The sequence below is a fragment of the Dermacentor albipictus genome, chromosome 1, assembly GCF_038994185.2.
Source record: "Dermacentor albipictus isolate Rhodes 1998 colony chromosome 1, USDA_Dalb.pri_finalv2, whole genome shotgun sequence".
In the NCBI taxonomy this organism is placed as follows: Eukaryota; Metazoa; Arthropoda; class Arachnida; order Ixodida; family Ixodidae; genus Dermacentor; species Dermacentor albipictus.
Genome location: NC_091821.1, coordinates 33,368,030 through 33,392,162, shown reverse-complemented (window position 1 = coordinate 33,392,162; position 24,133 = coordinate 33,368,030). Strand labels below are relative to the sequence as shown.

Below are 24,133 nucleotides of genomic sequence, written 5' to 3'. Positions count from 1 at the left end.
TTAAATTTTGATGTTCTTTTGCGTATTCATGCTGCGTCGCAGTTCAAATATAGACGGTTATAAACGTGCAAAGGATGCGCGCAGATTTTTTTTATTCGAATCCAATTGTCACTTAAATGTTAACGCGACAAAACGGAATGATAGTCTGTCGAACGAACCCGCTTTTCTGGCTTGGTATATTAGTTAGACGGAGTAACTTGCGACCGCCTGTAATGGAAGCCCCCGTACCTTATTTGACAGTGTAATCAAATGGCATCTATAGGACACGGAAACAGCGTTTATGTGAGCAAGCATGTGCGTATAAGCTACACGCTAAGTAAAATTGCACCCTGAAGGGTGTTTTCTCGTGTCTATAACTTTCTCCCTTACACCAAAAGAAAAGGTTGTGTATGCGAAATAATATGCCCATTTGAAAGGGTGATTTTTTGGGGGAATTGAACCCTTTCCTCCAATGTGTGCTTTACCAATATGCACACTACGTTTTATTTTTTCGGAGAAAACTTACTCTTTCGGTCGTCCACCGAACTAATCCCGAAGAGTTTTCCGTGGCGTTTTAGAAAAATAAAGCGAAGAAAAAAACAAACAAAGCCGGACAGCCTGCATTGGAATTGTGGACCTACAAAGTGCCAGTCGAAAGCGTGACCTCTGGACCAGACCGCTTCTTTTTTTTATACCCTGCCACTGTGTAGGCGGACTGGTCGAGAGGCTGCACGTGATCGTGGACTCTTGACCCCTCCGCCTACACAATCGCAAAGAATAACACAGCACCTTAGGAATTCAGTAGCCCTTCTAGCTGTTCTGACAGGCTGGCGCCAGGCTCTTCATTGCTTCAGTTTACCTATGATTCAGCACTAAGGTGAACCAATTGAAGCGAAGCCAGCAGTAATATGTGAAAGGCAGGCATGAGAGAAGAGGACAGAGTAGTTGTGCCTTTCCACTTTACTATACCGGGGTGCGCCACCTCCACAAGAAATGCTGCGTTCTTATCGGTAGCAGATTGTTCCGCATGCACTTGCGAATGTTTTTCCCAACCGATATTGCATGAAATTGCGCAATGTTTAATGCGTATAATATCGCACTGCCTCCGATGCTATATCAGAAAGAACGTGCGCCTGAAAAACTATGATTGGCTGACGCGCTATGATTCGCTGACGATTGGCAGCTGATTTATGAAACAACACCGAGTTGAGAGAACTTAAAGCCTGTGATAAAAACGAAAGGCATGGAAGAAATACGAGAAAAAGATGTGTTTCCTCTTAACTACTCAGGACGTCATCTACGCGAAGCAGCGGGAAGACATCCTTAGCTTACTGTGATCATATGACGTCCTCGAACAACAACTTGGCGCAAACCACTGGGTAATAGACACTTTTGGCTTTTTACTAGTTTCACGTGTTATGTGTATGTGTGTTCACATGTGTATGTTTCGCCCGAAACACCCTTTTAGCACCCTGAAATTATTGAAAGGGCACGCTAAGGCTTTTTATGCTAACGAATGCACCCATTTCCGAAATTTTCGGAGTAAGAGTACAAGAAGGGTGTTTCGACATCTAATTCCCGAGTCTAATCCCGTAATTTAATTCCCGTAATTTTCCCGAGTGGGTAGCAGTGTGCGCATGTTTCTGTATGTACGTGCGAATGTGTCCAAAGACAGCCGCGGGCTCTCGCTGACGGGTAAAATGACCAGACGCGTTACTAAAACCGGCCGCCTACCGCCATCACATTCGTGTGCCGAATACCGAGCCGGCGGTCGGATTGCATCCCAAATCGGCAGCTGGTTCATGCAGGAAATTAAGGTTTCAGCGCTGGAGGTTTAGCGAGGCTAATTTATTCGCACGTGCGAGGAGCCTTCGCGGTCCCACGTTTTACGCAAGGCAATTTCGCGCGCAATGCACTTTGACACTGAACGAGGGTTCGTCAAAAGGCTGCCCGGTAAGCAAGAACTTTTCGATGTTCTCTTGTCGCTTCTCTCAGGAAACGACTAGAGAGAAAAGTAAATGCCTCACGTCAGTGACCTACTTCCAATACGAGAACTAAGAGACAATACTTTTTTCCTATTTGTTTGTTCAAGGTCCCCTTGAGTACGCTGCTTTTTTCCAACCATCGCCAAATGCGGATACGTCGTTCCTTTTGAGCACACGTATGCGACTAAAATGAGTAATTGGCAAAGTTAAACGAATCGAAATCAGCACACAGCAAATCTATGTTAATGTACTTGATCTCCTTGCTGCTTGCATGGACCGCAAGCAGAAATTTTGAACTCGAGACACGAAAAAGAAAAGATCGCTAGGCTTCGTGGAAAAGCAACGGTAGATAACGCTACGTCTGAAGAATTTCTTCCGTGGAGTGTTTTCGCACCCCTCCGTTATGCCCATTCGGTTGTTTTTAATTAGTACCCTTACTTATTTAGTGAAATACGTCGATTAAGGAATGGGGACAAAGGGGTGGTGAAATTTTTCATTTAATTTCGTCAAGTGTTTGTGCATTTCACGAAAGGAAAAAGTGGCATCGTTATGAAGGTAGCACGCAGTAAAACACAAACACACGCATGATGGGAAACATGCTTATGGTTCCTTGCAAACAAACTTTTGACGCATACTATAGTTCTGTCCTGATCAGAACTTTTTTTTGTTTTTCCTTCAAACGCGCTGCTTTGTTTTTCGAGAATCAGTATAGGTTTCCTTTGTAGCATCGTGTTATGTACCCGCTCGATAGTAACTGTTCCTTATAAGAATCCACATGCACCTATAGCAGATCTCCGTTCGTCATATTGTTTGCCTTCTTTTTTCGTGACATCTTAGCTAACCCGGCTCAATTAGGGTGAGTAATAATTAATTGGTAAGCATGTTAGCCGTAGTTTCTCCTTCTTTATTTTCAAGAAGTGCGTCTAAACCCTCGAAGCAGTCAAAGAATGATCAGCACTCAAAGAAACTGCTGCTGTAGCTCCACGCAGTGCTGCGCCTTTCTGCCAGCCCGATGGAGCAGGACTTGGCTGCCACCCAGCGGAGGTCTTACGGTTTGAAATTCGACTTTCAACGATCCAACTTTCGCGTGCTGAACGGATATTTCAGTCATGCTAATTATACCGCCAGGCTGCCTGCGTGCACACACCAGAGACGTTAAGGTGGCGACATGAAAGGCAAATACTCCTCAAAAGAGCGGGAAAAGAGGATTGTGAAGCGAGAGAAGAGCGGCAGTTTGTCGCCATAATTTGCGACACGTACCTGGATGCACCAAAGCACGAAAGGACGCTCCACCCAAAATATGGCATCCCTGAAATAGAAAGAAAAAAAAATAAAGACAATGTATTAAACATAAAACAAATAGCTGACACAGAGAAAGGAGTTTATGAAGCATACCTTCTAGTGTTTATTTAGTCACTCTTTCTCAAAACGCTGAATAGACTGTGGCACGTCGGAGTCGTGTGAACGATTTATTAAAAGCTTAGACACAGAGAGCGTAGGCGACGAGTGCGAAGCTCCCCCTGTCTCTCTCCTTCCACACTCAACATGCACGCACATCGGGACAGAAAGAGAAAGAGCGAGCGAGCGAGCGAGCGAGCGAGCGAGAGAGAGAGAGAGAGAGAGAGAGACTGGTGTCTAATAAGAAATATGAAGAACTTTCTCCGTTGAGGATCTTCGAGAAAAACCAACAGGCCGATGTTCGACACTCTTCAGCATTCGTTACAAAATTTGTTGTGCCTCGCTCTTGTTCCGAGATATGTGGGAGTCTTGTATAGATGTGTGTTGTGTTGTGATATGTGTTGGATAGCTATAGCTACAGAGCGAGGCCATAATATATATATATTTCTGTTACATCCGTACTCAACGCGCATTTATTTGTTTTCCTGCTAAGAATAATGTGCTGAACGTTCACTTGATGTTTTGTTCTGTCGGCTCTTAGAGTCCACTTGACCGCCAAAGGTTATCCTTCATCTTTTTCTATCTCCGGCAACCAACCAGTTGTGAAGAGAGTACAAACGCCGACCAAGGTGAAGAAAGTATTGGAAAACTTGACATTTCGGCTCCCACACGGTAACCTTTGCACTCGTGAACGAGACTCCCGCGCGGGGGCCGAAACGTCAAGCTTTAATATAATTTATTCACATTGGTCGTCGTCTGTTCTCTTTTCTTGATGGCACTTATCGACTAGCTGAGATTTCCTCAGACTCTCGATTTCTTAAACGAACCGGTAAATCACGATACACATATTCCCAGTTTCTAAGGTTATTTTTTTTTCTTCTCATTATTTTAGTAATTCTCAGGCGTTCCTGTACCTATCTCCTTGTACACACCGAGCAGCGGGTACGTAATTATGCGCACGTTGCCTTAGCTGTATTTAATTTTCAGTGCAAAGATATAAAGTGGTTTTTATTCTCTTCGTCTAGAGGTAGCAGCTAAGCAGCTATCCCAGTCAGAGCTCATCGTTCATATGGTAATTGCCACGTGCAGTGTGCTATTACCACTTGCCGAAAACTTGCAATACGTCTGAAACCGTCTTGAAAAGCGCTAGAGTGACGTGCCACGATAAGTAAAATAATTATCATGGAAACGGATCGAAATCCGCGAGGACGCAATTTTAAGAACGGCACGCTGTACGTTCTCCCTTGTTGTAGGAAGAAGTAATTGGGTCTGCGCAGCGGCTTATGCCCTGCGTTCGAGAATTTCTTATTCTTTGTGGAAACGCCCCTATTCCTCTCGCGAAATGGTGCTTTCGAAATAAGCCTCATATGGCCCCTATTTTCTTATCCCAAAACAAACGTATCCAACCGTTTCAGGCCAACATCCAACCGTTTCAGGGCAAGATAGTTCAGGCTGTAGCTGTAAGAAAATGAAACGCGGACAGCTCTCTCACGACAGTGTTGTTATAAGAACCTTGCGCACTAAAAGCGTTGCACGCAGAAGCAAGTTTTTTTTTGAAGCTGCCTTTTTGTACCACTCTACTGCAGTAATTAATTCACGATCATTAATAAAATTATATTGACAGTATAATAATAGACTGCGCTTTTCCTAGTGAAAAAGAAAAAGTTGGGGGTGGGGGGGTGGAGTGACGAAGCACCGTATATGTTGTTGCTCCATAGATTAGCTTCTCTAAGCTCAACCTAAAAAAAAAGCAGCTTCTTAACTGGATTCGCAACTACTTTCAGGGCCGGACGCAAAGTGTTTTGGTAAATTGCTCTAATTGTGACCATGTTGCTGACATGCACGGCGTGTTACAGGGGCGTGTCAGTGATCATTTGGTATACGCGAATTTAAGTGTGCAAAACCTGACGCGGAACGAACGATGGGCTATACGCCCGACGGCCGCTTCCCTTATTGTAGTGCACAAAGTGTCCCTCATATTTAAAAACTTCAACGAGACTTAAGTAGAAGAAGAAGAGAGAGAGAATGAAGAGGAAAGGCAGGGAGGTTAACCAGATATGAGTCTCCGGTTTGCTACCCTACACTGGGGATGGGGGATAGGGGTTAGAAAGATGACAGAGAAGAAAACGCTAAAAAAAAGGAAAAAAAAACACGCACACATGGAGGCACACACACAAAAAGGCGTTCCAGTTAAAGTCGTTCACTCAGGCCGGTAGATCGCAAAAAGCGCAATAGCGCTTGCACGGCCTTCTTCTGTGACGGTAAGTCCTTTCGATGTTGTAGAATTCTGTTTTCGGATAGCGCTTGGTCGTCCAGTTTGTCAAGTTCGTGGCGAAGGCATGCCCTCTGTGTACTGTACTGCGGGCAGGCACACAGAATATGGCCAATTGATTCTTCATGGCCGCAGTGGTCACAGGTTGGGCTGTCGGTCATCCCTATGCGGAATGCATAGGCTTGAGTAAAGGCAACGCCCAACCAAAGTCGATATAAAAGCGTGGCGTCTCTACGGCGAAGCTGTGATGGCGCTCGAAGACTTAATGTTGGGTCAAGTGAGTACAGTCGCGTGTTTCTTAAATGTGGCTCATTCCATTGCGACGCGGTGCACTGCCGAGCAAGTAGGCGGAGCTTCCGTGCTGCGTCAGGTCTAGAATGAGGAATCGGGACGCAGCGCTCCTCAGTATGGGCTGAGCGGGCAGCGTGATCCGCCCGTTCATTGCCGATAATCCCGCAGTGACTTGGAAGCCACTGAAAGGTTATCTCATGGCCTGCTTCACTTATATGTTGCAAAGTCTCTGTAATATGGAATATTAGTTGCTCGTGTGGTCCACGTCGTAGAGGTGACAGTAGAGACTGCAGTGCCGCCTTCGAATCACAGAATATTGTCCATTTATGTGGTGGTTCATCACCAATGTGATGAAGGGCAGTAAAGAGCGCTGCGAGCTCTGCTGCCGTCGATGTTGTCGCGTGGGTCGTCTTAAACTTGATTGTTGTAGCTTTCGCCGGTATGACGATTGCCGCCGCGGTGCTACTTGGAAGGACAGATCCATCAGTGTAAATATGCGTAGAATCACGGTAGTTCTCGTACAAATGTAGTAGCGTGAATTGTCTAAGGGCTGGCGATGATAGATCAGCTTTTTTCGAGATACCAGGTATTGTGAGGTTGATTTTTGGTTGAGCGAGGCACCATGGAGGAATCGAAGGTCTCGCAGCCGGGGTAAAACAAGCTGGCAATGATTCGTCAAATGCGTTTATCGTCCGGCTGAAAGATGTGTGTGGTCTGTCCGCTGTTAGGGAGGCCAAGTGGTGACGAGGAGTCCTGGTCAGATGCCTTATATGGGTCCTGAGCACTTCAATTTCAATGTGGGTCTTGACAAGGTGATCTCCAGCGATTGCTATCGTAGCCACTGTTGAAGCACTCTGAGGCAGGCCTAGACAGATCCGGAGCACTTGACCCTGAAGACTTTGTATTGTGCGTAGATTTGTTTTACCAGTGTTGTTTATTGCTGGCAAGCTGTATCGCAGAAATCCTAGGAAAAGCACCCTGTACAGTTGCAACATCGCACTTGGCGACATTCCCCAGGTCTTGCCAGCGAAAAACTTGAACAGGTGGCAGATGCCTGTTAACCGTTTTTTCATGTATGATACGTGTGGGCTCCATGACAAGTCCCTGTCGATTATTACACCTAGGAACTTGTACGATCGGACCCGTCGTATTATTTGGCCATTTATCATTACACTGTAGTTGGCCATGGGTTTGCGCGTAAATGGCACTAGTGCGCATTTCTCTGAGGAAATTTCCAGGCCTCGATTACGAAGGTAGACAACAGTTTGTGTGGCGGCTTTCTGGATTCTCGCTCGCAGCTGTAGGCGTGTTACTGCAGATGCCCATATGCAGATGTCATCCGCGTACATTGATACCCTGACTGTGGCTGGCACGTGCTCAAGCAGAGCAATTAGTGTTAGATTGAATAACACGGGGCTAAGTACACCGCCCTGGGGGACGCCGCGGTAGCTATAATGTAGAGAAGTATGGCCTTCCTCCGTGCTTACAAAGAAGGATCGCATGGATAGATAGCTCCGTATCCATTGAAACATCCGCCCACCCACTCCTACCTCTGCGAGAGCAGAGAGGATGGCTTCATGCGTAACGTTGTCATATGCCCCTTTAACGTCGAGGAATAAAGACGCGCAGAGACGCTTACGGCATTTCTCATGTTGAATGTAGGTGACCAGGTCGACGACGTTATCGATCGATGATCGACCGCGTCGGAAGCCCGCCATGGCATCTGGGTAGGTGTTGTGGTACTCCAAGTACCACTCCAGGCGTCCTAGGACCATCCTCTCCATTACCTTGCCCACACAGCTCGCCAACGCGATCGGGCGATATGATGAGAGCTCCAACGGCGACTTGCCAGGCTTCAGCAGTGGAACAAGGCGACTTGTCTTCCAGGTTGTTGGTAGCGTGCCATTTCTCCAAGATTCATTGTAAACCTCAAGAAGAACACCTCTCGCTCGCTCCCTCAGGTGACACAGAGCTCGGTAGGAAATTCCGTCAGGTCCTGGCGCTGATGTGCGGCTACACAAAGCTAATGCTGCCTTAAGTTCGTGGATCGAGAATGGTAGATCCAACCGGTGATCACGTGGTGGCGGACAGCTGATCGAAGGCGACGAAGTGTTGGTAGCTATGAGTTGGCCGGATAATCTGGCGCAGAAATCCTCTGCCACGTCAATCTCCGATCTCTTTTGAGAGAGGGCAAGTGCCTTGAATGGGAATCGCTGTACGGGAAGTGTCCGCAGTCCGCGCACCGTTCTCCATAGTTGCGATAAAGGCTTGCGTGGATCTATCGACTCACAGAAGGCAGCCCAACGTTGCGATTCGAGCTTGTCTAACCGGCGCTGTATCTTCTTTTGCGTGCGCCTGGCGGTCCGTAGATCGTCCATTGTTTTCGTACGTCGGTACCTTCGTTCAGCACGTCGTCGGATTGCTCGAAGTCTTTCTAGTTCCACGTCAAATTCGTTCAGTTTCGAAGAGCATGTGAGAGTGCGCATAGTGTCTTGCACCGCGCTCTTAATTGCCTCTTCCAAGTCGAAAGATGGATTGGCGTCGCAGTGGTCTTCCATTATAGACTGAAATTTAGGCCAGTCCACTCTTTGGATTGTATCCCGTATTTTGGAAGGGGACAATCCTCTGATCTTGATGTACGTGGGGATATGGTCACTTCCGTGCGTCTCTATGTCCGCAAACCACCCTGCACGTCTGACAAGGCTTCGTGAGACGAAAGCCAAGTCAAGACAGCTGCTGTAGGTGGAGCCACGTAAGAAGGTAGGACTTCCATCATTCAGCAGCCAAAGTTCATTACTGGAGGCGAAAGATACCAGAGCTCTGCCTCTTGCGTTGATCATCGGACTTCCCCAGAGTGTATGATGGGCGTTGAAATCTCCAATGATGACCCAGGGATTGGAGGTTGAGGAAAGGATGTCTTGCAGTCTTTTGTAATCAAATCGACTTGACGGAGATAGGTAGGCGCCCACAAAAGTAAAGGCCAAATTCTTTTTCCTTACGTTTAGGCATATATATTGATTATTGTCATTAGGTGGTACAGGCTGACGAGTGTAGGTGAGGTCACGGCGAATACACACCAAAACCTTACTGTTTTCATAAACAGTTGACGACATAAATAATTCATATCCAGAAAGCCTGATTGTGTTCGTTAAGTTCGGCTCGCAAATGACGATAATGGGAAACATATTGGCGTACACGAAGCGACGGAAATCCGAAAGGCGCGCTCTGAGTCCGCGTGCATTCCACTGGAAAATAGCTGCTTGTCGGACCTCTTCCCTAAAAGACCGTGGCTGTGGAGCCATGATCTACTCAAGGGTTGCCAGCACCGGACTCAGAGCGTCCAGTACTTGAAGCGCACTTCTGGCAGACGGTGTGTGCATGTTGCTTAGCAGCACGCGAATGGCATTCATTAAAGGCCTAATAAGTGCTATCACTTGCTCATCTGTGTTCCGCGACTGCTCGGGTACAGCACCTTGCTGCACTGGGGGCGGCTTCTGCTGCGGCTCCTCTGGCGGTCGTGTACGTGGAAGTGGCGGCCATTCCTTTGTGGAGAGAGATCTGGCAGTTTTCTCCCTTCCAACATCGGTGTTCGGAGGGCTGGAAACTTTCGCTGGTGATGCTGCTTGACGAGTTGACTGTTCTTGAAAACTTGATGTTTTCCGTCGTGAAGACCTTCGACGGTGACGTCGAAGGTCTTCAAAATCGCCCAACTCACGGAGTGAAAGCCTTGTTTGTGCCACCTCGTTCAGCGCCGTCGTCTACTTCAAGTATGACTACTTCGTAGACCAGATCTCAGTGTTACTTAAGTCTCGGCGGAGACTTAAGTAACACTGAGATCTGGTCTACGAAGTAGTCATACTTGAAGTAGACGACGGCGCTGAACGAGGTGGCACAAACAAGGCTTTCACTCCGTGAGTTGGGCGATTTTTTACTCAACATGTACACTCACAAAGCAGTGCTCAGTTACTACGCATGCTCAGTGAGCGTACGTTCTCTAATCTCTTTAGCGTACGTTCTCTAATCTAATTTAACGCGGTTCCCTTTAAAGGGACACTAAAAGGCACATATTAGGTGAAGCTAGAGTGATAGATTAGTGCTCGAGAATTTCTAAGGCGTCAATATTACCACGAACAGAGCCCTCATAACCGAGAAATCGAGCTAAGTGCAGGATGTGGTGAGAGCCTCCCCCGGGACATTGAAGTACTTGCCCGATGACGTAAGCACTCCTCAGTTCAATTCTGTCACTAGTACTCAACCATTTGATGCAAAAAAACATCCTTGTATTGTATTATAAAGCGAAAAAAAAAGCTACTTGTCTGGTTCTAGTTCATTTTTAGAAAAAATAACTAATTGAAATTACCCTTGACAACGACGCGGGTGGTCGAAAGGTTTCAACTTCGCTCGACTCCGTGCCGCTAATACTTTCGCGTTTCACTAGTTTCGTTACCGCTTAGTGCTGCGCAGGTTTTGCTGGCTCGCGAAGCTCGCACAAACTGCAAGTAGCAGAGAATTCAACTTCCATGTGACGTCGCGGGATGCCCAAACGGTCTACGCCCCTTCACCAAAAAGCAGCTGCCGCGGCGAATCCACCGCTCTGTCTTGGCTCGGTACCCCCGTCGGTCGGTCACCGACGGCAGCACAGGGTGGTAACGGCGTATGCAACGTCACCACTCCCCCGGTTAGGTGGCAGGAGGTTTGAATTTAAAAAAAAAAAAGGCATTCGGACCCTTCAGATGCACTTTTCTCCTAAACTAAGTTTTTTCTTGGCGGGAAACAAGCACTACGAAGTTTCTCGAATGGTATTTCAAAAGTCCACATCGACTTATAATTTGCCTCTAGTGTCCATTTAAGTGCTTCACCAACTACCTTCGATTCCGACTTTAGCATGAAATAAAATATTTGTTTTTTTAACAGCGGAAAGCATCGCCGTGTATCTTTTACGCTTAGGTGCGCTACGCTTGTGGCATTCGACTTGTTAGATGGGCTCCCTAAAGAGAGTTAACAAGTACAAATAGTACAGCTAGCAACGACTGCTAATGCTAAGTGCTTCTAATAAGCAAATGTGAGAGTTGAATCGCGGTACTGCAGCTGGCCCGCTAAGCCTTCTACAAGCGCCAACTGAGAAGGAAAAGCTGTGCCTCGGCAAAGCAAAAATGGAAATAGGTTGGGTGCGTACCAGTTGATTGCGCCGTTCCGCACGGCTTCGTCGGTGTAGCGCGAGGTGTTCTCGATGCGCAGGGGACACTGGTAGCAAGTGGCGTACCGGGGCCCTCTGTCCAACGCCACTCGGCCCACGTAGAGAAGGCAGGCCACGATTTTCACCACGAGCCGGATCACTCGGATTCGGAGGCCTGTGGAAGGTGCAGACACGGGGCGCAAAGCATTGAGAACAAGGGCGACTTCGCGGTCATTCGCAACTGCGAATCCGCAAGTACATAAAAAGACGAGAAAAGCGGCAGCACAAAGGAAACAAAAAGAAAGAAAGACGCAGCAAATGAAAGGGAATTGAAGTTGCGGTAGACACATACCGTGAACATCTATGCTGAAGAAATTGCAGCTTTTTGGCTGAAACTAGTGCTTTAAGTTAAATGTGTGTCTATATGAGTGCGTTTGATTTCGGCCTACGTAGAACGCGCTCGTATTAACCTCATGCGGTGCTGCTACTATATATCTTGCCGTTGGCACCACCCTCAATTGTGTGGAGAAGACATAGACAGTATTAAGCAAGACGTGCACCTAACCTGCAACAGGCCGCCGGCACTACTGTTTTTTTTTTATTTACCTCCTCTTCCACTGCGCACACATTTTCTTTCTTATCATCGAGAGCAGCTGGTAAGACGACAGAAAGATTAGTAAAACTTTGTTCACCATGTTGACGGTCTCGTGGCTATTCAAGTATATGAATAGCATTACGATGGCTCTCTCAGCTTTGGATGTGTTTGGCTTTGCTATAGGCCGCCGTCCGCCCGTAAGCCCTTTTTCTTTTTTAGGGGGCAATATTCGTCGGCGTACGTGTTGGCACTAAAGCGATGCTCTGAGCAACTGATGCCGGCGCGCTCCTTGTTGTATCTCCAGGAATAGTAATGTGAATAAAACGACGGATAAATGCCACACGTGAAGTCCGGCTTCCACCGCGCTTAACACATTTATCATGTGCCAAGGCTGATGAAGACTTAGATCCGCTTGTATTACACTGCGAAAGATATCATACTCACCGTAACAGCATTTCCGCCAACCTACGCTCTCTGCGTGGGAGACCACTATATATGCTGTACCTTTCATCCCGGTAAACTTCTGCATCGGCAGACGTACGTTTTCCTTCTGGAATCGCGCATATTCTTGGTTCTTGTGTGCGTTTTCGCACACATAAACTGATGCAGCTCCTATTTTTTATCTTCGTTTCTGTAATTTGCATCATTTTGCGTCCGTCTATCGAGTCAGAAAAGATTTGGGGCGCTGTAACGCAAAGCTATTCCAAACTTTTCCATTTCTGCAATCAGCCCTCCACGATTGGTAAAAAAATGTTCGAGTCATCACCCACTGCGTCTGTATGCCACGCGACGTCACGAAAACGGCGAAAACACCCCATCTAATAAGATATGTGCGCACTGATTATGCACGATTAGATGGAACCAAAGAAACATAACAATTTCTTAGTCGACCCCTTTGAGCCAAAAAGGCGTCGTTTAACCAATTGCTATCGGTCAAACGTGTTTGGGCTACGCCCACGATACCTGTCTGTCACACGACGTCACAAAACCATGAACACTCACCAAGTCAAAGTGACGTGTACGCATTAAAGACACATTAATATGCCGAACAAAACTGTTTTTCTGAATAGCCGGAAGCTGCCCCGTTCTAAAAGGAATAAAATATGGCTGCCGCCGATCGCTGTGGCACTGGATACTCGGAGCTTCCGAGGAGCATGAATTTATTTGCGTATAAGAATTTGCGTGCCAGTATAACGTTATCGAGACCTTTTGGCACGTATACGACATCGCTCTGCCAACTCCACTTTGCTGAGGACCCGCTTTAACGGCATTTTTAACCTTCCGTTGCACGCCGCCGCGATTTTCAACCAGCCACCACAAGCTAAGTAAGGGAAAGCGTGCCAATCGCAGACGCCGGCACCACCCCCCTCATCCGGTTATCCAGTTTCAATGTGCTGACTCGGCCCCATCGAATCTCTCTCCACTTGAGCGTGCTCTTCGCTTCCTGTCAGCCACTTAGATAAGACAAGCCGCTCACTGTAGGCAATATTATTCGTTTTTAAAGCAAACAAAAGTGACCTAATATAAACGAGGAGAGCGTTTGACTGCACTGTTCAAACAACGGTGCGGTTTACCGCCCGATGCTTGCATCGGTGGTTACGTAAATTTGACGTCAGGGGATTAGAATAAAAACAGAGTGGAATAGGTTTACGTTATAGGGCCCTAGTACACGGCTTAGCCTACAGGTGCCACCACCTCTTTAAACACAGCTAAACGAAAGTGTTGTCCCCCACTTATACGAACCGCATATTTACAAACCAACGGCCTTAGTACAGGCATAAAGTACTGACGACTACGTTCACACTCCTTTTCTTCGCTGTTTGCCGCTGCAAACAATTATATTTGCTAGGCAAATTTTGTGAACTTGGCCGCGCCTATTAATTTTGCCTGCCGAGAAAATTGTCATTAGAGTTTCTCATGATTATTTGTTTTTCCCTGTGCAGAATGCGACAGCCGCGTCGTCGCAGCATGTTTGTTACGCTACGCTCTGCAGCTTGTCTATACGAAATAAATAAATAAATAAATAAATAAATAAATAAATAAATAAATAAATAAATAAATTGTCATTGCTGTAACTCTCAGCAAATAGTTTTCACTTCATGCTTCCTCTTTGATCCTACCTCCTAAGAGAAGAGCATCTCATATAAAGTCAAATTTTTTACGATATTGCAATTTGGTGCCGCTTGCTCCAAGCTGGCATTCTTATCGAAATTTTGATGTTGCCTAGAGGCGCTTGGTTTTTAAACACAGGAAGCCACGTGTACACACACGCCGCGGTGGCTTAGCGGCGATGGTGCGCTGCCAAGCACGAGGTCGCGGGATCAAATCCCGGGCCGCATTTCGATGAGGGTGCCGGTGTCCCGCGCATTGGGGGCACGTTAAAGTGGTGGTCAAACTTAATCCCGAATCCCCCACTACCGCGTGCCTCATAATAAAATCGTGGTTTTGGGCGTAAATCCCCAGAATTCAAGGAAGCCACATGTGGCTAGCAGTGGAAATGCAGTTGCCACAGTTCTATTTGCGATCATGATGGAGCTTGTTGATAGCTTTGTGGAAAGATGTACTGACAAGCATGAGAATGTGTCGTCACATAGAGTTGGCGGCGCTACTGTTGGTTGGTGTGTAGGCATACGAACACGATGGCGGCCATCCCGCAAATTGAGATGAGGCGTGCTGATGAGCCTGCGGGAATATCCTTGGGGGAAAGCCACTTTGAAAGGTATCCTGCTGAAAATTCTTGTCAAAAGCGACGGACAACGAGGAAACCGAGAATTAATGGATTCGCGTGTTCTCTCTTCTGCGTGTGGTACTCTATTCTTCGTGTCAGGTGGAGGTCGTGGGCTTGGCTAACCCTGGCAGCAAGGTGTATGTATGTATGTATGTATGTATGTATGTATGTATGTATGTATGTATGTATGTATGTATGTATGTATGTATGTATGTATGTATGTATGTATGTATGTATGTATGTATATGTATATGTATGTATGTATGTATGTATGTATGTATGTATGTATGTATGTATGTATGTATGTATGTATGTATGTATGTATGTATGTATGTATGTATGTATGTATGTATGCATGCATGTATGTATGTATGTATGTATGATAATTTCAACGAATGTGCCCCGTTATGTCAGTCTGTGAAGTTTCAAGTACGTTTTTTAGAGGAAACGCAGAACCCGTACTTAGCGAAAATAATAGAAGCGTCATCTTAAGGTGTTGCATGATTTGGATAAAAAAAAATTATGAGCTACATTCAGCATCCAGAAGCATATGCACTGAGAATACAACGATAGTTTGCCACATAAGTGAAATAGTCTTGTAATATGGCAGACTCGCAATCGCCTAGAAAGTAAGTTTAAATTAGCGTGAGTAATAAAAATGAGTGAAAAGGATAAACATTTTGCATATGTTGTTTACATTACAGCGCCTTCATTTCCCGCTAAGCGTCGCAGCTAAGCTCTCTTCGCGCACGCACAGAAGTTAATGAAGAAAATAACTTTATTTAGGAAGAGATGGCTCCGTGACTTATACTGGAGTGCGAGAAGATGGAAAGTGGTGCATAGAGAAAAGGGGTGGGCGAACTTTACCGCCGCTGCCCAAGACTGAATGGTCCGAAGAACGTCGCAGCCTCTGATGGCGACGCAAGGATCCACCCGGTCTCTAAAGGCCCAGATCCAGGCAAATATGCAAGTATCCAGGACAAAGTACCAGAGGGACAGAAATACGGTACCTATAAGTAAGTTCTGATTTCTAAATTTTCTTCTACGAAGTACACCTAGGTAAATTTAATGGCTAAGAAAGACAGAGAGAGAGCAAGGACAGGAAAGGCAGGGAGGACAACCAGACGAGCACCCGGTTTGCTACCCTAAACTGGAGTTGGGGGAAGGGGGAATAGAAAGAGGAACAAAAGGGAGAAAGTTACCACTGAATGCGTGTGGGAGGATGCACAGGGACACTATAAGCGGTCTCTCAAGCCGGTGCACTTCAAGTATTGTACTAGTGCACGAATCGATTTTCGTGCCAGTGACGGGTGTTGCCACGGTCCGAGTATCGTTGACTGGGAGAACGGTCTTGAGTCCAGTCGGTTTAAAGTTGTCCTCAAAGAGAGGCGTTGTACGTCGTAGCGAGGCCAGGTACACAATAGGAGCTCGATGGTTTCCTCGCACCTGCAGGAGTCGCACATCGGGCTCTCAGCCATTCTGATACGATAGAAGTAGGCGTTCGTGAACGCCACTCCCAGCCACAAGCGGCACAGCAAGGTTGTTTCGCCGCGGGAAAGTCTAGATGGCAGTTGTAGCCGCATGGGATCTAGTTTACGCAATCGGCAATTGAAGGCACTTGAACTCCAGAAATCTTGCGACTTTTTGCGTGCAAGCAGGCGAAGTTCCCTGGCAGCGTCCGACTTCGCCAAAGGTATTGGACGCTTCTGGGTGTCTTCGTGGGCAGACCGGACATCCCTGTCAGTAGAGTTGTTGCTGACGGTGCCACAGTGAGCAGGAATCCACTGAAAGATAATGCTGTGCCCTGTTTCCAGAGCATGGTGGTGTACCCTTCTTGATGTCGGATATCATCTGCTCGTAAGTTCTGTGATGTAATGCAGACTTAATGCTGTGAAGAGCTGCCTTAGAGTCACAAAACACAACCCATTTCTCTGTCGGCTCTTCGGTGACGTACGTCACAGCGGCTTCCAGAGCTGAGAATTCTGCCCACATAGATGTAGTCATGTGTGACAATTTGAATTTAACTCTAACCTGTTTAGTTGGAACAACGAATGCGGCAGTTGAGCTGGTAGGTGAGGTTGAACCGTCGGTATAGATATGTATGTAGTCACGATACGTCTGGTGCAGTAATAGGAGCCTAAGTTGCTTAGAGCCGGCGATGGATGATTGGCCTTCTTTGTGATTCCAGGAATAGCAAAATTCACTTGAGGCTGTCGCAGGCATCACAGGCGAGATGAAGGTTTCGCCGCCGGTGTACAAGATGACGGTATGTGCTCTTGATGAGCGCTAATCACTCGTGAAAAGGTCGCTTGAGGTCTCACGGCTGGTAGGCAGGACAAATGATGGTCGAGGATCCTTGATAGATGGCGAATGTACGCTCTGAGAGAGTCGACAGCTACGTGTGTCTGGATCATATGGTCTCCCGCGATGGCAATTCTTGCTGCTGTTGAGGTGCACCGAGTCAGCCCTAAACACGTGCGTAGGGCTTCACATTGTATGCTCTCCAAAGCGCGAATGTTCGTCTTGCGTGTATTTTACAAAACTGGTAAACTGTAACGTAGTTTTTCCCGCAGAGAAATTTCAAGACCTTAGCAATAGCAACTAACGTCTTCTTCAGATAGACGCAGTGAGGGCTCCACGAAAGGTTCTGGGTGTCAATGATGACACCCAGAAAGCGATGCGTCTTAACATAGGACACAGCTTGACCATTGATTAATACGTGATACAATGACATTTGTTTGCGCGTAAAGCCAACTATTGCGCACTTTGCGGGAGACACACGGAGGCCTTGTTCTCGGAGATAAGACGCCGTCATGGTGGCCGCCCGCTGAAGCCTGGCTCGTACCTGAGGGCAAGTAAGCGCAGAGGCCCAGATACAAATGTCGTGGGCGTATATTGAGACATTAACTGTCCACGGTAAGTACTCCGCTAGTCCTAACGGGACGAAGTTGAACTATATGGGGCTCAACACTCCACCCTACGGTAATACAACGTAATACAGGGTAATACAACGTAATACAGGGTAATACAAGTAACCCAGTTGAAAAACACAACAGGAAATTTTAACATTCTGTTGTATTTTGGGACGTTGTTTCTGTAGTTCTGTTGTCTGTAGTTCTGTTGCCTGTAGTTCTGTTGCCTGTAGTTCTGTTGCCTGTAGTTCTGTTGCCTGTAGTTCTGTTGTCTGTAGTGTGACGTCCTGTAGTTCTTGATCAATATTTAATTAAAAATTGACAGAGACGTCCGTAAGATTATGCAAATTTGTTAGCACAAAAAAGAAAAACATAAAAGTTAAAAAAAAATTAAAAAAACGTCCTTGTCTAGGATTCGAACATGCGACCTCTCGATTCCTAGCCCGGCATCTTACCACTGCACCACCCCTTTTTTTTTTTCTTTATTGCCGACTTCAACACGTCAGTTTACAAAATCAGTCCGCGCGAAGAACACAACACGTATGTTAAAAATACGTCACCCTCACTTGGGGTTACGTGATGAGATTAAAATTCACGCATGTGTAGCAAAGCTTCCATTCTTGGAAGCCACTCAGGCACTGGGTCTTGTATCTTGTATCCTTCAATAGCTCTGCTAACAGATTCACAAAAATACTGTCTTATGGGCCTGGCATCAATGTCTGCGTGGCTGACCGCCATCCTGGATCGCCAAATACTGTGCAGGCCCAATATCATAATCATGTCAAAAGGAATCCCGTCTTCACTCTCGACGGGCAGAAATCTAATTCCGAAAGCATCAACCGGTAAGTCTTTTTTAATCGTGCGTTGGAGAATGTCCCAAAAGAAAAGGGCTTCCCAACAATCTAAGAAAACATGTTCGATAGTTTCCGGCTTCCGGCATATGAAACAATGATTTCCCCAAGGCACAAAGAAACCCTTCGCTTCCAAATACGTCTTGACCTTGACCTTGACCTTACCTTGACTTCAAGAGTGTTCGTATGGAGCTTAAAGAAGAAACTTTTAACTCCGCCTGGTACAGTCATTCTTTTCACACGTTTTAGAACTGACTGCCATGGACCTGCACAGTACAACGACCTGTACAACGGTACCGGAAGAAAGACCTCACACAGGTCCTTATAAAGTTTCTTTCGCGACACCACTGACAAATATTCAAACGAAAATCGCACTTGCAAGACGCGACATGCCATGTACACCTCTTTAAGGAAGCCAAAAATGCTCCCTTGCATACTCTCCGAACTAACAACCAAATTTGGCAAAACCCTGCCCAACCTAACCTGACACACAGTTCGCAAAAAGGGGTCATTCGTGTCACGAAAAAACATAAATCGGTTAACCAACTGGCGCAGATATAGATGGGCCAAACCTAGTCCTCCAGAGCGGACGCGGTGAAACAGATTGGTGCGTCGTGTCCGCTCCCAAGTGCTTCCCCACACAAAAACCGCAAATACACGGTGCAGCTTCTGCACATTGACGCGAGAACAATGAATTGCTTGCAAGACATACCACAGCTTGGTTACAAAAAAAAGGTTACAAATTGTGGCACGCGCGAAAATAGACCAGCTGAAGCCTTTGAGCCTGTCGGCCTTCTCACGCATTTCAGCAACTTGGCATTTCCAATATGGCTCACTGTCGCGATAATTCTCCAGCGGCACTCCTAAATATTTTACTGGGGTTGCTGTCCAAGTCATGTTTGCGAAATTCGTTGGGGTTAAGGGCCAGTCGCCGTGCCAGAACCCCAAACACTTAGCCCAGTTCACAGCACTCCCGCTCACAGAACAAAAGTCTTTCACAATTTGAACCACAACACGAACGCTTTCGTAGTCAGCACAGAATACGGCAATGTCATCAGCATACGCGAGAATGCGGACCTCCGCCGCATGCAAACGAAAACCATGAACGCTGTTGCTTTCAATAACGCTCAAACAAAAAGGTTCAATATACAAACAAAAAAGCAATGGTGACAGGGGGCAACCCTGACGCACAGAGCGTTGCACTTGGATGCGCGCTCCCACCCCCTTATTTACTAACAACCGCGTCGTGCATCCTCTGTACGCCATGGTTACGCCTTGGCAGATGACTGATCCAACATTAACGTGCTCTAAAACAGAGAACAAGAGGTCATGCGGCACCCTGTCGAAGGCTTTCTCTAAATCGAGCTGGAGCATTGCGATGCTTTCATGCAAAGCATCGCAACACTCGAGCACGGACCGGGCTGTGTGTATGTTGGTATATATGGTGCGACCTTTGATACCACAGGTCTGATGTGGTCCCACTAATTCTTGCATCACGGCTTGGAGTCTTTCAGCCAGAATTTTCATGAAGATCTTGTAGTCTACATTAGTCAGGGATATGGGTCGGTAAGCGGTAACCTGTCGCAGTCTAGCTTCATCTTCGCTTTTTGGTATTAAAATTGTATGGGATGTTAAAAATGAAGGAGGAAGCATATCCTTGTCATAAGCCTCATTAAACAGTGTAGCCAAAACCGGTGCCAAATCATCTTTGAATGCCTTATAAAGCGGTGCTACTAGCCCGTCTGGTCCTGGGGACTTTCCCGGGTTGAGGTCTTCTATGGCTTTCCGCACTTCTTCTGTTGAAATGGGCAGTTCTAGCCGCTCTTTCGTATCATCACTAAGCCGCGGCATTAAAGAGAGGAAACGGGTCTTGAAGTCTTCGGTTCTTACTTTGGTGTAACCAAAGAGCCCGCTGTAGTATTCATAAAAGGCCCTTTCTATATTTCCTTTGTCTACGTAGATTACACCGTTCCACTCTATTTTTGGTATGTCATTCTTGCGGGCGTGCCTTTTTTCCAAGCCGAGAGCACGTTTTGTGGGCATTTCGCCCGCTATCAGCCGCTGTGCCCTCGCCCTCACGATCGCTCCTCGATATCGCTCCGTATCTATTGCCTCTAGTTTCTGCTTGACGGTGCGCATTTCTTCGGTGCAAGTGCCTGGCTGCTTTCCTTCTTGCATTATCAAAAACTTTAGGTCATCTCTCAGCGTGTTTTCCTGCAGCCTTTGCTTTTGCTTTATAGCGCACGATCGTTCAATTGCCATCATTTTCATTGCCTGCTTAAATCTTTCCCACTTCGCTCCCAGAAGTTCGTTGTCCGCCATTGGCAGTTCGTGTATCGCCGACGTAACGCGATCCACGAAGATATCATCGTTTAGAAGCTTCTCATTAAGTTTCCAGTTTTCCCACACAAATTTGCTTTTCGTTCCTTTTCTTTTACCTACATGGAAGACAACAAGACAATGGTCACTGAACGGCACTGGTTGTACGCTGTATTCGCCGCAGTACGGTATCAGTTCAACAGATACGTACGCCCGATCCAGACGCGCGTGACTCGTTCCTTGGTAATGGGTAAACCGAACGCCAGAACTACATCCGAGACAATCACCAACATCCTCTAGATGACAGCGATCAATTATGTCACTTAAACAGGCTGTACTCGCATCTCGGTAGGGCGTCGCACTGGTTTTGTCGCGTGCCATGCTTACGCAGTTGAAATCGCCAAGTAAGACAAGCAGACGGTCTGTGTCACAATGGTTGCCGACTGTCTCGAAAAGGTTTCGCCTCTCTTCCGTGTTAGTGTGTGCGTAAATACAGATAATACGCAATTCCACACCAGCAAGTGTGATGTCGCAGACAATCCATCGACCGAAAACGCAAGTCGCAACTCTTTCCACAATCGCTCCCAGAGACTGGCGAATCAACAGCATGCAACCTGCCGAGGTACCCACGGCATGAGACACGCAAACATCATACCGACTACTGAACGAGAGCACCATTCTGTCGGTCTGGTCTTGACTCTCGATTTTGGTCTCTTGTATCGCTACAATATCCAATTCCTGCTCAGTCACGAGTCTCAGCAGCTGATTTTGCCTCCTCCTGGATGAAAGACCCCTGACATTAAGCGTGGCTACTACGAGGTGTCTTTCAAATGCCGCCATCGTTAAGCAAGACCAGGCCGCCAGTGCGGCGCTTACCTTCATGCGCACAACGCCGCGCCGTGTAGTGCCGTCCCTCCATTATTAGGTCTTCGGGTTGTCGTCGCGAGGAAGCGACGACGATCGTTGCCCGCTGGTGACACGCTGCTTTTTCCCTTCACCTACGCCCCACTGGCGGTCTAGGAGACGCAGTCGTTGCTCCTGGCTCATTGCACTGACATCGTCGTGGCGTCGTTTCGCAGCCGCAGGGTCAGACTCCATGGGTTCCTCGTTGCTTTTTTCAGAAGGGCGTGGAATATCTTGCGGTGAATTGGTATCCATGCTCGTGGTTGCCGACTTGGGGGTGCTGGGCGCTGACTCACGAGTCCCTGGCATGGCGCCTTCCTTTTCATCGCTCAGCGCTGCGGCCGTTGGGCTCTCGACCACTGGGTTGGAGGCAGCTTGCTCAGCTTCATCCTCGTCCATGTGCAGCTCACTATTATCGCCGAATGTTCCTCGAGTCGCGGCGCGGGCGTATGACTTCGTGCATTCAGCCTCTTCATGCCCGAAGGCGTGGCACTCGCTGCACTTGGGCACCTTGCAGTCCCGCCTAATGTGGCCTGTGTTGCGGCAGCGGAGACATATCGGCGCACGCCCGGGCACGACGACTAATACTGTACCGTTTCCGATACGCAGCTGATGGGGTATGCGCTCGAGGCTTGCACCTTCTCGAAGAACCAGCCGCACAACACGAGTAGTCGAGTCGGCGTTTTCAAACCCGCCGGTCTTCCATCTATCGCTCGAAACTTCTTTCACTTCGCCGTACTCGGCGAACGCCCGCCTCAGAGTTTCGTTGCTGACGTTGAAGGCACACCAATGCACCTTCAGCCGCACTTCCTGCCTTTCAGGGTCAAAGACAACGCAAGTCTTCCCTTTAACAACAATATGCCCGATGTCGAGCAACTTTTTCTTGGCTTCTTCACTACGGAAGTTGACTAACCAGACGTGCGACATCTGGTACGCTCCGATACCGCCCACCTGTTCAATGACGCCGGCTTCTTTCATCGGCTGGCGGAAATCTTCTATCCTGTAAGGCCTTCCAGCGGTGTCGCAGTGAAGAACAACCATTGTTTTCAGTCCTTCTCCGGTTGGCAGCGGCGGCAGTACAATCCTGTAATCTTTCAGGCCGTCCAAAAACGATGTTCCGCGGCCAGAATCGGCCGTTATCACAGCTCGCGAAGAGCCAGCCATCCTACGTCCTTTCACGACCGTGGCCGGAAGCACCACCCCTGACATGCTTTTCCAGTGTACGTTTTGGCCATGTGAATAGTACGACGTGCTGATGCGCTGATGTTTACATTTGCATTTTGAGAGCCAAGATCCGCTATCACTCCACCGCGTCAAGTGCCGCATCTCTAGAAGAGCAAGAGTGTTCGTACCATCGACAGGTACATCGTGCAGTGCTAGAACATCGATTTTGATGTACGATATCCATATTAAATAAGAAATTCAGAAATAGACAACGTTGACTTTTAGGGTTATTACTGCTAGTTTCGACAGTTGTCTCTCGTTCTTTACACTTTTGAGCGCGCATATAATTCGTGTGTTCAATGCAAAATAGCTACATAAACATTCGTGGATGAGAGTTCTTTCTGACAGCATACTGGCTTCTCGCGGCAGCACTGTATCAGATTAATGAGACCCGAGCGAGACAGCTTTTCACGCAACTTTGTGGAACAACCGAAATCTTCTTTTCCGCTTCGCATAAGCTTGTGAAATATTCCTGGGAAATTAACTAATGTGTCAGTGTAACAGCACATGTAAGTCCACAGGCCTGTGTGCCACATCTTACCAAAAAAATAAACGGATACGCAGCCATTCCCGCAGACGGTATGATTTTGATCAGCGGCCGATTTCGAGGAGGCCGGTAGGGCGTTGCTGGTGCCGCGTCGTCACGGCACAATTATATCTATTCGCCACGTCGACTTTAATACCGGTGTCGGTGCCATCGGTGTCAGCATTGGCGGCTTCAGAGAAGCGCGATTGAATACCGCGCAGGAGAAAAGTACAGTGTACACTACCGATGCAAAAACATACAATTTTAAAGGACCGCGACGGGAAGCGCTTCTGTTGCGACTTCGGAACTCTTGGCCGTCGCGACCGAATGTTTCTGCTGCGACGTCAGAATTGGTGTCGTAACGTCGGAGTCGCTGTCAGGATATAAAGCTGTTGTTCCGACTTAATAACTCTTGTTGTCGCGACAGAATGCTTCTGTTGCGAAATCAGAATTTCTGTCGTAACGTCAGAAATGTCTCCCAATTAAGAAATGTCAACAACTTCTGTCGTACAACAGAATTTCTGTAGTTGCGACAGGAATTCCTTTTGTCTTTTTCAACCGGGCACTACAGAAGCTTGTCGCATCACACAATTTCAGTGCACTTCTGTTGTCATCATTGGGTATATGTTGCGGCGATAGGTTTCCGTTGTAGAACAGTTCTCTGTAGTACAACAGAAGTTTGTCCATTACTTCAGGAACACTTATGTTATGACAACTGGGGGCCTGTTGCAATGATAGGTTTCTGTCGTACAACAACATTTTTCTGTAGTACAACAGAAGTTGGTCGCATTACATCAGGAACACTTCTGTTGTGACAATTGGGGGCCTGTTGCCACAATAGGTTTCTGTAGTATTTCAACAGCTCTCTGTAGCACTACAGAAGTTTTTCGGGTTACTTCAGGAGCATTTCTGTTGGGACAACAGGGTGCCTGTAGTGATGACAAATTTTTCTGTAGTACTACAAAAATCTGTTG

At 47.2% G+C, this 24,133-nt stretch overlaps 2 protein-coding genes across 4 annotated transcripts in view; both read right to left on the bottom strand.

Moving 5' to 3' along the window:
* The window catches only part of SLO2 (slowpoke 2), a 514,913-nt gene that overhangs the window by 144,185 nt on the left and 346,595 nt on the right, over positions 1-24,133 (bottom strand). For all 3 annotated transcript variants that reach the window (XM_070539983.1, XM_070539965.1, XM_070539974.1), the window contains exons 3-4: positions 11,102-11,276; positions 3,225-3,273 (exon numbers count right to left, since the gene is read on the bottom strand). In XM_070539983.1, the coding sequence (XP_070396084.1) occupies positions 3,225-3,273; positions 11,102-11,276 (224 nt within the window). The remainder of the gene's footprint in view (positions 1-3,224; positions 3,274-11,101; positions 11,277-24,133) is intronic.
* LOC139060820 (uncharacterized) lies at positions 21,069-22,583 on the bottom strand. Its single transcript, XM_070540005.1, has one exon. It carries the CDS (start codon positions 22,571-22,573, stop codon positions 21,428-21,430), a length of 1,146 nt encoding a protein of 381 aa, XP_070396106.1. The 5' UTR covers positions 22,574-22,583; the 3' UTR covers positions 21,069-21,427.